The following is a 16,457-nucleotide window of genomic DNA, read 5'->3' on the forward strand; positions in this document are numbered from 1 at the left end:
TAAATTTATTTGGACACGTGGAGGTTTGTGATTTGGATAGAGAGAGAGCGTCAAATTGGTCTTTAAATATTAGTCATCATAGTTGTTAGAATGTGTTTTTGGACAAGTAAAGTTTGGCTACATATATCAAAAGTTACTAGTGTTAGTTTATTACTAAAATACAGAAAATGTAGTTATTGGTGGTGTATTTGTCAAAAAAAAAGTAGTAATAAAATTAATATAAAAGCACTGTTTCCAAATATTCAAGTAATAATGATTGTAGCAAATCAAACCAATTCAAATTTCGTAAAGTACATTAACTATTCAAGTATATAAATGCATTCTACTAATTGCCATCTACACTAGGTAAATTGTCGTGCATGTGCTGGATAATGTATAGTATATGAATTAATAGTGAGTGGGTGGTGGAAATTTTATTCAGAAATAAATATGACAGCTGCTATTTTTACCCTAAACAATATAATTATATAAGTACTACTTACTTTCGTATTTGTCATTTCTTAAGTAAACACGTGTAAATGGAAAATATAGTGCTTATTTCTATCAATTTAAAATGTTTTATTAGCTTTAAAATGTGCTATTCCAAAAAGTTACAAAGATCTACTCTCTATATTCACGAAAATTAGCTACAATTTTCTTTTTAATTGGACCATGAAAAAATTGTTAAGTAGATATCTAAATCTGCGTACAATGCGGCAGTTTGTATTGGACAAGTAGTAGTAGAGTGTATTATTTTGAGATTTGATGTTTTGAAAAGTGCATCCTCAATCTAAGTCAAACGTCATTATCATTTATCAGATTATAATTAATGCCAATTTAAGAAACATAGTAGGCATACATAGATGCAATAATGCACCGCTAAATACAGTAGAGCAGCATAATTATACATATATAATACTTGCATTAATTAATGTTTCATAATAGTTGTTATCGATTAAATTGTTCAATCATTTGATTTGTAGTATTAGACCTACTTACATATTCACACATAGATGCAACTTTCCCGATAGCCTAAAAAAAGGCGATAATTATAGTTGGAATATTTACTGTACTACATAATGTTAGTGGTACTGAAATACAACTGGAAATTTCACATATTCTCAATTTTATATTAATTCCATATGTATTTAATTTTTTTTTTTATGGATATAACTCCCCTCCTACTATTATTTAAACAATGACTTTTCGCTGAGTTATGCAAGTCTCGTAACTTTTTTAATTTTTGCAGCTGTCCAACAATGGTCAAAATTGAAATGAATATGACATACATATCATATGACAACAAAATAAAGTTATTGTGGATAAAATTGAAACATTACATTTTGAATGTTGATTAAATAGATACCAATCAAATGACAATTGTGAATATATAAGCCCAAGAAACCAATAAATTGCATAACAACTTAATTAATAAAAGCCCAATATGCCTTCCCCAATAGAATAAAATGCTAACACCATCAATATATGGAGTATGTACATGTGATATGTATTAGGAGAATATAAAGTTGTGATGGCATCAAAAGAACCAAAGCTGAGGCAAATCTACAAAGAAAAAAACTAAAAAAACATGTTCAAAATGCAAAATTATATTCGAAGTTCGTCTACTGCAAAACTAGAGGGCAAGAGCTCGGAGTTTTATTAACCACAGAAACCCATCTATCTCCATTTGATCCGAGCTCCATAACCACACCTCTGACTTTCTTCTTACCGGATTGGCTGGTGGTTATAATGGTTCTTCATCACCTTCATCAAGGAGCTCATCTTCACTCTCACTTTCCTAAATTTTGGATGGAAAATCGAGATAAGTCCCAAACAAAATTTAGTCATACCACAAACTCAATTCCATTAGAGGAAGAAAAGGAATCAATATAACATAACTCAATGAGCAACATGCTTATTTGCAACAAATACCATACTCTGCAAACCTATGAAGTCATGTGACATCTCTAAATGCCATTACATATATCCACAGATGATCTCTTGCAGCAAGAGCCAAGAGCATAATAGCAATCAGTAGAAATTTGCAAGTAACAAGGATAACGAACGAGACACAACCCAATTGATTACATTACAATTAGTATAAATGTGCAACTGACAATGATATGAAGAGAGAGACACCCCAGATTGAAACAGTACAATAGAACAAGAGAAAACTACATGCTGAAAAGCTACAATTTTGATCAATAATGATAATTACTAGTCTGAGATTGTTTGATCATTATACAACCAACATGTAGATACATCCTATATGATGCTGAACAGGGAGAATATTGAATCGGGGAGATGTTAACAAAACAAAAGGAAAGGATGATAGACCAAAACACTTGTATGCATGTGACACCAGATAGGCCAGTCCAACTTTTTTTTATAACAAACTAAATACATAAATCACATAACAACGTAAGGGAAAATACAATATTACACTCACTTTTGGCATTATCAGTTCAGTAGGAAGAAGAAAATTATGAAGTTGATGAAGCATAGCAGTCAAGTTGCATATTAAACAGAAGTCACAACAATAACCATTCCTTAGAAGAAAGGATAACTTCTCGTGTTGAGAAAACAAGCACAATTGAAATGCAATTGGCAAAATCATTATTTGCAAATCTTCAAAGAATACATCTCTGATAAAAAAACACCATTTTGTGCAGGTGTGGGGAAAAGGGATCATGCAAGAATTCAGAAATCGTTTGAAGTCAGCAAAGAAAATAATGAGGGACATTGACATGAATATTATCAAGTAGGTAACAAGACTTAACTGTAAAATGACAAAAGATGCCCAGTAAAGAAAAGGAAACCAAAGCAAACATTTAAGCAAACAAACATTTTCATATTAAACACCATAGTGCTCATGCCTTATACCTCCAAATGATCTAGTTTCTGAGTTTCATCCACTTTTTCCACACCAGAACCACCCCACATCGCATGGGGAGGAGCCGTGGTGGCATAGTAATCATCGTCGTCCTCATCATCCACATCCGCCCACGTCTTCACTGTCAGAGGTGCCGGAGCCCAGTACACCGGCTTCTCCTCCCCTTTCTTTGATCTTCCTCAAAGTCTCCAGCGCCGCAAAAACATTGGTGTTGCTCACGGTAAACGATCCCTCATCCCTCCTATCCCCACCTCCAACCATTTTCCAAAAAACCCTCGCGAACCATCGAAAATCTCAAGCTCAGATGTCACAAATCGCCGATTATTATCCCATATCGAAGTAAGGGAGTAAGGGTTGAAGTGGAACACACAGTATAAATACCTAGTTAGGAATCTTTCATTATATAAAGTGGCAGTTTTTGGGAGTCAATTTTGGCGGGAAAATGGGAGTGTATATGGAAAAGTTTTTAGATTTATGTGTATGAAGTCTACAGAAATAGATGTTGTCTTCTTTGCAAAAGTAAATTTCACATAGAACAGTGTGTAGCCAAGAGATGGTACATATTCCAAAAAGTAAAAAAGCTGGCAATCTTGAGAAAAAAGTTTGCACGCCACACTTTCAATTTGCCCAACAACTTCTAGGAGAGCAAATTGAGCAATACTGAAATATTTTTCTATAAATACCGAGCAAAACTAACAGAACTCCATTAACGAAAAATTCTCTCTCTAAGTTGATTTTCTCTTCCTTTCAGTTGAATGAAAGGCCCTACAATGTTTTGTTTTTTTGGAATTGATATTGTGAATTGGTAGGTTGTATCAACATTATTAGGAATTTCTTAGGTTTGATGTTTCACATTGTTGTAAAGATACAATTCACCTAAGTACGTAGTAGTATTTCTTACTCCCCTTTTTTACTTTAGATAATTCTTTATTAGTGCTGTGGTGGAGACTGGAGAAATGGATTGGAGAAAATTTTGGAACAATTCTCCTGATGCCTCCACGCAAGAAAATCTAGAAAGGTAATTAAGACTGTCTCGAGCGCCACCGCGCCAAGTATAAACTACTTGGACTGGTGAGAACTCATACGGGAGCAGATGATAAATCATATAAATGCCTATCACAATAATTAAGAAGTTGCAATCGGAGTTAAGTTCGGCATCGATTTGCTCGCCGTTGCCGGAGAGGTTCTGAAATTGAGTATTCCAAAAATCGGCCCTCTTTTTCTCCCAGTATTGGAGAAATTCCTCTTCGTTCTCTCTCTCATTAAAGCGAACCTCTTGAAATAAGCATTAAAGGTGAAGGTTTTTAAGAAATCGTTTGAGGCTTGAGCATTTCTGAATCCACGCCATGTGACAGGGCTGTGAAGCAGGTGGGCGACGGAAGGTTAGCTGGCGTGGCTGGCTGGATCGGCTATCAGGACGTTTAGTGAGGAGCTGAAGGCGTGGTTGGTGTGGAAGCGATGCGTGTTGCGCCGATCGAGAGAGAAAGAAATGTGGTGCCACTTTCATATAGGGTTACTTTAAATGAGACTTAGTTTTGGGCTTTGATATTATCAACTATTTAAGCCGTGTAATTTGTAAATAGCACGTACTATATATTTATTTAAAGTGCTAGAGGCAGTATATTTAGTACGTAGTGGAGATTGGTTTAATTTTTGAGGTTTCACAAATTTTTGTAATACTTAGTGAAGTGTTCTGTAAATATATTTTACTTTCTTATTGGAGATTCTGGGAAAAGATTTGCTCATCTAATGCATATCTATAAAATTGTATCTATATCAAATGGGAATCATTATGAATATTTTAAACTGCTTACTTAGTTGCATATCCGTCAAATTTAATGTTAATTTAATCATATGATTTTACTTACCGAGGAAAAGGTTTTTTTCTTTGTATTGCTAATAATATTAATGTTGTTCCAAAATATTAATAATTTAATAATAAAATTATAAATTTGGAAGCTTAAGAATTAAAACAAAAATATATAATTCTTAAAGAATATATAATTCTTAAAATTAAAATTAAAATAATAAAAATCATCGTTATTTATACACATATCATCAAATTTTAATATATTTGATCATATACTACATCTCCACATAGTGACATTTTTCCTTTTTTTTAGTGACAGCCGGATTCTTAAGTCACATAATTAATGTCACATTTTTCGCATCTCCACATAGTCACATTTTTCCTTTTTTTTTTAGTGACAGTCGGATTCTTAAGTCAAATAATTAATGTCACATTTTTCGTTTTAGGTTGTATCACAAAAGATGTCACATTTTTTTAAAAAAAACACCCCATGTTAATATAAATATATTATATTTTTCTCCACTTTACAAATAAAATACTCCCTCCGTCCATAAAAAATAGAGCACAATTAGTGCATCCCCATCTGTGCTCTTAGCTAAGAGCACGGAAGTGGGCCTGGACCCACTTTTACTCCTTGTCATTAGCTAAGAGCACGACACCCACATCCGTGCTCTTATCTAAGGCCAAGCTCAAGGGTCTCACCATTCTATTATTCAATTTAAATAAAAACATTTCCACAATATTAAAATACATTAAAAATACCCGAAATACTATTACAAATTATAAAATAATTAAAATTTACATAATTAAAATCCTAAAAATTAAAAATTACATATTAAAATCCTAAAAATTAAAAATTGCATAACTAAAAAGTATGAATGAGAAATAATTTGATGTGAAAAGTGGATGATGAATGTGTGTATTTATAGATGATTTTGGGATATAAAAAAAATCACAAAAATCCAAAAAAAAGTCAAAAAAATGGCTCTATTTTTTGGGAACCCAAAAATATATTTTTTTTCAATTTTTGGTATTATTTCGAATTATTTATGATTTTTTTTTTAAAAAAAAGAAAAATTGAATTTGTTAACGGCTAAGCCGTTGGCCAATCAAATCGTGCCACGTAGAGCTGCTCAGCGGCACAGACGGACAACGCCTGCTCAGCGGCACGGACGGACGGCGGTAAGAGTACCGCTGCAGATGCTCTTACCATTTTTTGATGTCTACAAAAAATAGAGCACATTCATTTATGGAAAGTTTTCAACAAATAATAATCCTACACATCATTCCACAAAAACTACTTCTCAATTACCTTTTCTCCCTTCTCTCTTACTTTACCAATTCTAAATTAAAACCCGTGCCATACACAAATTTTTCTATTTTATTGTGGATGAAGGGTGTAACATTTTCTAAAATGACATCATGTTATCATCCAAACATCTTTTATGCGACGAAGGATGAGACGAAGGAGTATATACAAATTTGATTTTTAAAGCGCACATAACACTAATATTGTTTCTCATTTTATGTGAGAACTAATTTGACCCGTGCATAGCACGGGTGATAACACTAGTTGTGGAAAAATAAAAGGGTCGGTTGGCTAAATATGCCATGCTAGCCCAAGTTCGGTTAGTGCTGTATGGAAATCAAGACATATATGGCTGACATCATTTTTGGAAACTTCTAGGGTTGGCTCCATGGCCGACCTTTCTATTAATTAAACATTTTTTTTGTTTTCTCATTCAACATGAACGCGGTTAATCATTCACGTTCGGATACTCCTTCTCACTCTTTCCTCTTTCCAATCCACCCTGTTTGATGCAGATAGTTGTATCCCTTCTCACTCTTTCCAATCCACCCTGTTTGATGCAGATAGTTTCATGAGCAGATAGATTCACACTGGAGCAGATGATGGATTTGCTTAGTCCGAGCATACTGGATACTCCGCCAATATCCAGTACACGACCGGATATTGCATATGCAGTTGGAGCAATGAGTTAGTTCATGCATTCACTACAAGAGGAGGCATTGGGAAGCTGTGTTAAAAATTGTCAAATACTCCCTCCGTCCCAGATAATTCGTCCCAGTATTCCATTTTAATCTGTCCCACATAATTTGTCTCACTTCACTTTTATCATTTTTGGTAGTGGACCCCATATTCCACTAACTCATTCCTACTCACATTTTATTATAAAACTACTTTAAAAGTAGGACCCACATCCCACCAACTTTTTCAACTCACTTTCCATTAGATTTCTTAAAACCCGTGCCCGGTCAAAGTAGGACGAATTATCCGGGACGGAGGGAGTACTTGAAGGGAACAACGAGCATGGACTTATGTTCAAAAAGCATGGTCACATGGAGATACACGACTTCACGGCTTCGAAGTATTGGTAGATAATAGAGAATTGTTGCATTTGGGAATTCCAAAGATATTGGATATTATGATAGTGTAGTGATAAAATGCAAACTTATATATTGTACAAACTCTAAATTTTTAGTGTCAACACAGAGTAAAATTTCAATATTTTGGCGTCAACACAATGTTACCATGATGTCAACCGTTGACACTGTGTTGATATTTTCTATTGTTGGTATTTTGTCATCTGTTGACATTTTTTAATGGTACAGATCATAGTTTGGAATTTGTAACATATTTAGAGTTTGCATTTGATAACATTGATACTAGAAATATAAATGTAAGATCTTGAGGCAATCCAAAATACTAGAGTTTTTATGTTTGTATGAAATTTGTACTGGAACGGGATTATTTATTCGATTTATTAAATAAATCGAGTAAGGAGTGTGATATACCGGATTCAAGATTGATGATAAGTCTAGTGGAGAACATTCGATGATTGAATGCAATTTGCAAAAGAAAATTCTGAGGCCAAGAACATTTGGTTTGACACGAGTTTTAATGCATACTTGGCAAAAGTAAGAGAGAGATAGAAAAAAAAAAGTTTTTAAAATATTGTTAATGGAGAATGAGACTCATCTCGTTAAAGAGAATGAGTTTCTACAATTAGAAAATTCATCTTTTCAAGGACGAATTAAAAGAAAAAGAGTTAATATTTTTTAGGTACGGCGAGAGAACTCCTCACTACTCCTATTTAACTTATGATTTATGATTATGATGAAATTTGTATAAATTGATGCTTAGTGAAGTGGGCATGATTTGGACTGGACCACAAAGACAAGAAGCTACGACTTTTTTTTTTGTTGGCCGGAGTTAAGGTTTTATTGTTTCATTATTGAGATGTGAAGAATAATTATTTATCGGGCCCATTTTCTGATCATGGGCATGTTTCATAATTTGAGCAGGGACATTTTCAGCACTCATTTCTATATTTATATCATAGCAGTAATAAAAATGTGGCTCATTTTGTTTTTGTCATTGTTTGGTTGTAGATGTTAAATCTAATTATTGCTTGAGTGTCCAATAATTTGATTTTAGTTTGAAATAATTGAAAATGAGAAGTCAAGAGCTTTAAAGAGAAAAAATTGATGTGACGAATAATTTGTCAACATGAAAGGGCAATGGCCCCATTGATTAGCCAAGATCAAATTTTTATCGAACATGGATTGATGCTTGAATACTTGATTGTGGCATGTCAATATACGTACAAACGTATTTAAGTGTAAATCACTTTTAATGCATAATTTATAATGTAGTCATTTATGTTGTAGTAGCTTAGTAAGTCTAAATCTAATGTAATAATATAGTGATAATTATTTATGCATTTTTCTTTTCTTTTTTGAAATATTGCACTCACATTTTATTAAAAAAAAATCCATATTTCATCATCCACTTCCACTCCTTTTCTTTCATTATTTCTCAATTGTATTGAATTAAAGCAAAACTTTAAATTGTGGAATGAATAAATACTAAATCTGAATAATTAGTGTTTAAGATTTAAGTATTCGTATATGCGTGAGCATTCAAAATTTCAAACAACTAACTTCATCCATAAAATGTAGAAAATGAAGGCCTATGTATGAAAACGACGGCTGAGTAATGGGCTGATTGAAAAAGAAGGGAACTAAGATAGAGAAAATGTGCAGTCAACATTCTATGGAACTAAGGGTATCCACAATGGTGGTCTTTTTGTGTATGTCCAAGCCACTATTTCTTGGGTATGTCCAACAAATTTGGTCCTGCCCATGAAAACTTGGCCACCACAATGATGGCCCATCGGGCCACCAATTAAAATTATTTTTAACATTTTTTTATTATATTTTAATTTTAACTATCAAAAATATTATTTGCATATAATAATTAAAACACATAGAAATAATTAAAATAAATAAAAATTATAACAAAATTTTCGCTGTATTATTATAAAATGGAAAATTATACAACGAAAATTTTTGATACAACGCGAACAACAAAGAGAACCCCTATCACGCTGAACCCCGAAGTAGTCTTCCATCAACCGCTGGTCGGCTCCGGCATGGTCACGGTTGATATACCGGCGACGGTATCTCGGCCGAGGGATGGCCGCCACCGCCGCCAAAGCCGCCTCCTCCTCGTCGGCTTCAGCTTGCACCGTTGCAATGAGTTCTTCGAACTCCTCATCGATCGCTCGTTGAAAATTTCCATCGTCGGAATCCATGTTTTGAAACTAAATTGAAATCAATTGGAAAGAGTGGAGTTTGGTTTGGGGTAAAAAAATGGAGAAGAAAGGATGAATATATAAAAAATTTTGAAAAAAAAATTAAAATTAAAATTAAAATCGATGGCCAAGGGTCGCGGCTCTCGGCCCCTGCAGTGGTGGGCCGAGCTGCGTGCCCAAGAGCCTCGGCCTGGCCGAGAGCTCGGCTCTCTCTCATCCACCCCACATGGCCCCGTCCACCTCTCGGCTCAGTAGTGGGGGGCCGTGCCCTGCCCAAGCCCGGGCCAAGGGCCGCGGCCCTCCCACTGTGGACGCTCTAAACACACACACATACACTATATGACGAAGAGAGAGAGGTAGATACACACACTAACATTAGTGTGTGTGTATGTGTGAGAGAGAGAGACAGAGAGAGTGAGTGAGTGTGTGGGGAAGGAATTTTATAGCACACTCTTTCTCTATATTATTGATAATTTGTTAGTATTATTCGAGGTTTTGAGTAAGTCCATAATATATATTCGAGATCTCCCGATTTGAATCTTTAATTTAAAAATACAAATTTGGTATATATACTTTCCAGATTTATTTTATATATAAACCATAAATTCGATGACTGTAAGTCCAGTAATAAATACAACTACTCCATAATTTATTGCCTTGTCATTATTAAAATCCGAGGAGTGAAGCTCACTAAATTTTGTCACCATTCGGTTTAATATTAAAAATAACATTGGCCACTCAAACTCCAACATGCTCCATAATTAAAGTTGTTATTACATGAAATGATGAACGATGGGACTTTTCACAAGTTCAATGATATATCCTTTGATTGTTAATTTCATTTTATTTTTCCAATATAAGAGGGGAGGAGTAATTTATATTCCCTCCCTCCGTCCCGGATAATTCAGATAACTTTGACCGAGCACGGGTTTCAAGAATTTTAATAAAAAAGTGGATTAAAAAAATTAATGGAGTGTGGATCCTACCTCTATATATTAATTTTACAATAAAATATGAGTAAGAATGAGGTAATAGAATATGAGATCCACTACTAAAAATGGTAAAAATGAAGTAAGGCAAATTATGTAGGACGAACAAATAGAAAATTGGGACGAATTATCCGTGGGAGTAATTGAATTCTTGGATAGGAGATTAAATTATTTAAAAAATTCACGTGATTTCCCCAACACAATCATTGTAGAAAAGATTCAGGGCCTACTGCATTCCCCAAAAGGCCCCTTTATAATTTTTTTTTTCATTTTCAAATTTCCAAATTTGACAATAAAAAGTCTATCCATCAAAATTAATCTCATTTTTATTATTCTTTGTAATTCACAAAATCAGTCTTATTTTAATTTATAGAATTTTTTCACTATTTTTTCTTTCTGGTTCCTATTTTACTCAATTTTCTTGTTTTATCTCTGATTATATGCATTTTTTTTCTTTATTTCTCCTATTTTACAAATTGCATACTACTACCACATCCAACATCTATAAGTATATTTTTAATTTGAATATTAATTTGAAGTAATGCTATTTAATTTAAATTTCTACTTTTCATACTACTCTTGTTAGAATAAAAAATATTCTAATTATAAATACTGTATTAACTAATTTTGAACATTTATCTTTAAATATTAGTGGGAATTAATATTACTACAAATAAGTTTAGTTGTAGACACAGAAGATATTGTTAACAATAGAAGAAAGCACATCTGTATCTGTGAAATGCCAGAAAAATACTTTTCCTTATTCAAAAAAAATGGAAAAAGAAAGTAAAGCTCAACAATTCTCTCTCTTTCTCTTTTCACGAAATTCGTGCTCCCTTCAAGTGTTTCACTCCTTTCCTCGCTAAAGAATTCACCTTTCTCGAAACCCATCAACCACAGCCACAATCCCATTGAAATTTCCACTAGCTTGAGCTCCGGGCTTCATCGTGAAATGCTAAAAATACAATCTTTACTTCAGATGCGGCATATATAGCCTAGCCCTCAATGGCTCATGCTCACAGCAACTCTAAAAATAACAGAGCAGCTGCTGCTGTTAGTGCCGGCGGCGAAAGCGAAGTGAAGCCCACAACTTTTCATGATTTTCTTGGCGATAAGGGACAGCCCCAAGATTCTGCTCCGCCGCCGGCCGGGGGTGTCCGGCCGGCACCGGAAGTGTCGCCGTCCGCCACTTCTGATCTGGGCTCTGGTGAGAAGAAAGTTTTACTTAATACCCATTTTTTGTTTTTACCTTTGTGTGGGAACTGGAAAATTTAGTTAGTTGTTTGGAGGCAAGCATGCTTTGAATTCTACGAGTTTTGGTTAGTGTATTGTATGTGTGTGATGCTGTGAGTGTGTGTGCGTTGGATTTTCATTTGGAACATTATATAGACTATAGTAGTGGAGTAGCTTTTATGCTTACATTTCAAGTTTCAGTTTGTAGTTAACTTTGGGTAGGTATGTTTGTAGTAGTCTTTGAATTATGCATCTCTCTCTTTTTTGTGATATTTGCTTTGAGAGTGGAGTTATTTTGTTTTGTTTTGTGTGAGTTCATTGGTGGAGTAGTTCATTGTGCATCTCCTTTTGTTGTATGGAGTTTTACATTTGGACAACAGTTTCTTATGGTTTAAAACTCAACTTTTATGTGTGTCAATAATTTGTGTTTTGTTGTGTTTCTTTCCTTGTGAAATTAGCATATGGAAGCACTTGAAAAATTGAAATTAAATTGAATGGTGTTCCTACTTTGATGTTTCTATAATGCCATGATTGTTGATGACTACTCGAAGAAATTGTTGTTTGATAGTTTTGTTCATCAATCATGTTAGAAAGATATATTTGTGCTATTTTATCTCGAATTTGTTTGGGCCGGTGTATAGAGTGAGTGTGATCTGGATTTTCACTCACAAGATGATAAACGGACTTTATGTTTCTGTTTCAAGTTTAATTTGGAGTTAACTTAGGGTAAATCCACTTGTTGAAGTCTTGAATTATGCAGCTCCCTTTTTTTGTGAATTTGGTTATTTTGAGAGTGGAGTGGTTTCGTGTGTGAGGTCATTGGTGGAGTAGTTCATTGGGCTACTTATTTTGGTATATATTGCATTTGTACAACTGTTTTTATGGTATTATAGGAAAAAAGCTTTGCTCCACTTTAAAAGTGTCCATTAGCATGTGTTTGTGCACTGTGTTTATTGGATTTCTTTCCGTGAACTTAGCATGCGGAAGAACTTGAATAAATCGAATGGTCTTCATTTTTGGTGTTCTATGATGTCATGCTTCTTGATGACTACTTGAAAAGATTGCTGTTTGATGGTTTTTTTCATCAATAATGTTAGAAAGACATGTTAGCAATCACTTGGAAGGAATACCGTTTTATGGATCAAGAGGCGATGTTGTTGGGCCTGAAAATAGTAATAGGTTCATGAACAACAAACGAAGCAACTCTGATTCTTTCATGATGTCGTCAAGGGATAAATTTCCACAAGGGCCTACTGATTCGCAAGACAGCCAGCTCTTAACTAAGGTTTGTTCCTTTCATCTTCTCTTTTTCGCCACAATCAGTTTACACATATAACAAGTTTGCAGTCTAATGATGGCTGAGGCTAATTTTCGTGTGGTTCACAGCATACTCTAATATTGGGAGTTTTGTTCTATATCAGCTGCTACGCTATTCAGGGGGCGAGCGGCCTAAACGCCCACATGATGAGGAGGCTTCCTTTGGTATGCATCAAATGAGGCCACTTTCAGCCTCTTTTATATCTCAGACTTCAACCGGTGGTGGTAGAACTGATAACAATCCTTCCAAATGGGATAGAGCAACAATGCTAAACCCTGGGACAGCAATGCAATATCCTCCACGTACTGGACAGGTCATGCCGTTTAGCTACCATGCTCAGGCGAATAGGTTTAAAGAAACAAACATCGGTCCTTCTCTAATGTCACAAACGGCTGCTGATGAAGGATCACGGACTGGAATCAAAGGATCCGGACTTTTGAGCTCGGTCAATGCAGCTGGTGCTATCTCCGGGAGACAGCCTGCAGGGGTACTCATACGAAGTGGTAAAAGTAAATCCGGCACTTGCATTTCCGAACCGGAATCTTCTACTACGCCCAGGTTAGTAGTTCAGGACTCAGGTTCTATTTATCTATCGAGCCAAGGTCGATAAACTATGATTTGATTGATCTCATGACAGCCGGCGTGGAACAGAATCTGCTGGTCGTCAAATGACAATATTTTATGGAGGTCAAGCGCACGTTTTTGACAATGTTCATCCAAATAAGGTGCCTTTATATGCTTCTTGGGAGCTAATCATGCCTTGAGACTATTGTTAAACTTCTATTGCAGTATTTGAGAAAAGTGGGCTACTTTTGTTTTGTTTGATTCTTTGACGGAGAATGTTGTCAACCTTAGAACTTGATTTTTCTATTCAAGTGAAGATGGATCATAAATTTTATTGCCAATAGAAATTGAAACATATAACTATAACACATGTACATGTTTATACCAGAATTATGAAAATTTGGTAGAGAAATTGGTTTATGAGATAAGATTATTTTGTGGTGTGATAGACTTGCATTGGGGATGTTGACGAAGAGAGCTGAACTGTATGTTGTAATGGTAATATGATCGAGCAAGGGGCATTTCTCAGTATGAAATCAACAGAATCGATAAATGATGTCATGCAATAAAGTCTCTTTCACTCTCTAATCTTGATCAGCCTAATATATTACTCTCTGGCCTGTGTAATGAACTCCTCTTCTCTGAACTTGTAAGTGTCAAGAAGCATTTTCTTGAATAATTTTTAGTGAAAACTAGTCCCTAGATTGATATGGTTGCTCTACCGTCTCTAGTTTAGCGTCACTTTTTAGATAACTCATATTTAGGGTCCATCATGTTTGCCTTTATGGCTCATAAGGGAGTGAAAACCTATGACTTTGTCGCATAACTGAAATGATGAACATCTCATTACATTTTTTCTCATGGCTATTGGTAGCTTAAAACAAGGAAAACATAAAAAGTAGACAAGATAGAAGTCCTCTTGTCCGAGAAAAGATTTAGACACCGATGACTGCTTTAGAGATCACAATGCCTCTCTGTACTTGTTTACGTTTCAACTTTCAAGAAAGAGTCAAAAGAAAGTATGACACTGGAGAAGTGTTTCAAGAGATAGAATTCACTATCTGACATTTTCTGCTCGCTTGCTAGCCTCAAACTACTTTGGTTCCAATTGTTAGAATATTTACACTCCGTATTAGTACTAATGCTGTCTAGCTTGCCGTTGATGAGAATGAATGGCCGATGAAGTTGGTTTTTGGCGCTCGTTCATTCTCCTCTAGATGATCTAGCCTTTTATGAGACCCTTTCTTGTTTCTGTTGCATGCGTAGTCTTTCTCTTCAACAAGAACACCGGGCGCCATGTCAGCACTGTTCAGAACAGTCTCATTTTGTTGCACATTAGAGACTTTGTTATTATCATCCATTTATGTTTTTTGCAGTTCTTGAGTTTTGTTTCTTGTGATCCACATCAGGCGGACGTGATAATGGCGTTGGCCGGATCAAACGGAGGATCTTGGTCGACAACCTACACGCCCAACTCAGCAGTCAGGCCATCAACCGGAGAAAACCGCCTACCTAGCAGCAACAGTGACGTCGGCATTGCTATGCTGAGGGAGCTGCACGGTGGCCCATCAGACAAAGGTGACACCCACCGCGGTTTTGCATCAGCCGACTGAGCGAGTCTTCCAGAACGTCACATATTTTTCGTCTCAATCGGTACGGAAACTTCTAGAGGGATCCATCACCCAAGAATCTGGGGGGGAATCTCATCAAAATTTCTTGCATTTGGTTTGATGATGGAATCTAGGAGGAGGAGAAGCTGAGTTTGAGGTTTATGTTTGATTTGTTGATTGATTGATTTAAGTTTGAAGACAATCAGTCATATTGCATCATTAGCTATGTAACTATTGCAACTTCATTTAGACTTCACATTTTTAGTGAAGGAAAAAAATGTTTTAGCAAATTAATTAGAAAATTTATCACCAGTTTTTACATGGACTGAGTCTAATTTTGTTGTACACCCAAATAAAATAAAATGAAATAAATTAAATGCTAGGTGACTTAATTTTTATCACTCTTCTTAGTATAATATTTTGCATTTTAGTTTGTGTGTATTATGTTTTTTTTAATTATAAGATTAAAAGCATTCTCAAAGACCTTGAGGCCCATACTATCACCATGAGATAAGTCTTTAGTTTTAAGCCCAAAATATAGAAGAAATAAGTTAATGTATTGCCAAATCAGTAAATTAAAGGGTGCATAGCCTTCAATTTCTTATTCAAATAAAACAATGCAGGAATTCATTTTCTTATTTAAGTTGGCAAATAAATATAACAAATGGCAATATAATTTGCATACTTACAAAATAGTAGACAAATAATTTAGATAATTTGATTAATGACCTTTTTGTCTTTGCCGACACACTTCGATTTTTAATTGTGGGATTGACTAAGCAAGTGCTATGCTCATTCATACATATATTTTTTGTCATCGAATGAGAAATGGCCCAATATATAGTGAAATCATTATTTTGTACACTTAGATTACATTTTAAATCACGAAATAGTAATTTAAATTTCTAGATGAAATAAGGAAATAAACTAAAATAACTACGTAATTGATTGAATCAAATTAAATTAATTCAGCAAGTCCAATTGTTTTTCAGCAAAATAAAAATAAAAATATATACGTAACATGATGCCGATTTCACCAATTTTAACTTATTTACCATAATAAACTTTCCTCCTCTTCTTTTAATATAAATAACACAGGTCATGAATTTAAAGTTGAATCAATCCACCAACATTATAATCACGATGATTATATGAAATGATTCACCACATGCTTTTAATTTTTTTTCTTAAAAATGAGAAATTGAATTCAATAATCAGCCAATCAGTCACTAGTCAATGAGCACAATGAATCTAAACGCAATATATAGGAATTAGGATTGGATATTGCAACTTTTCTTAAATAGAACAACTGAAAATAAGTAATTATCTTGAAAAGAAAAGCAATTATATTAAAAATTAATATTTAATTCATATATTTAAAAATTGCAATATTCTAAAACTCGATTCGTCGATTGTTAGATAATGGGGTTGGAATATAATATTGT

At 34.5% G+C, this 16,457-nt stretch overlaps 1 protein-coding gene, 1 long non-coding RNA gene and 1 other non-coding gene across 3 annotated transcripts; 2 read left to right on the forward strand and 1 right to left on the reverse strand.

Annotated features, from left to right (window-relative positions):
* Positions 1 to 1,391: 1,391 nt before the first annotated feature.
* LOC125216471 (uncharacterized) lies at positions 1,392 to 3,603 on the reverse strand. The gene is made up of 2 exons (XR_007175421.2): positions 2,863 to 3,603; positions 1,392 to 1,777 (listed from the first exon to the last, which is right to left on the reverse strand). It is a non-coding gene; the product is annotated as an uncharacterized LOC125216471 (long non-coding RNA).
* A 2,663-nt stretch (positions 3,604 to 6,266) lies between these two features.
* LOC125217224 (U11 spliceosomal RNA) lies at positions 6,267 to 6,394 on the forward strand. The gene has a single exon (XR_007175642.1). It is a non-coding gene; the product is annotated as a U11 spliceosomal RNA (small nuclear RNA).
* Positions 6,395 to 11,010: 4,616 nt separating this feature from the next.
* TIFY8 (TIFY domain protein 8) lies at positions 11,011 to 15,333 on the forward strand. The gene is made up of 5 exons (XM_048110534.2): positions 11,011 to 11,494; positions 12,618 to 12,805; positions 12,942 to 13,396; positions 13,476 to 13,563; positions 14,812 to 15,333. The coding sequence occupies exons 1-5, from the start codon at positions 11,293 to 11,295 to the stop codon at positions 15,013 to 15,015; spliced, it is 1,137 nt and encodes a 378-aa protein (XP_047966491.1). The 5' UTR covers positions 11,011 to 11,292; the 3' UTR covers positions 15,016 to 15,333.
* Positions 15,334 to 16,457: the final 1,124 nt, after the last annotated feature.

This window comes from Salvia hispanica, chromosome 3 (assembly GCF_029641045.1).
Source record: "Salvia hispanica isolate PSC_SH4W2 chromosome 3, Shi_PSC_v1, whole genome shotgun sequence".
Classification (NCBI taxonomy): Eukaryota; Viridiplantae; Streptophyta; class Magnoliopsida; order Lamiales; family Lamiaceae; genus Salvia; species Salvia hispanica.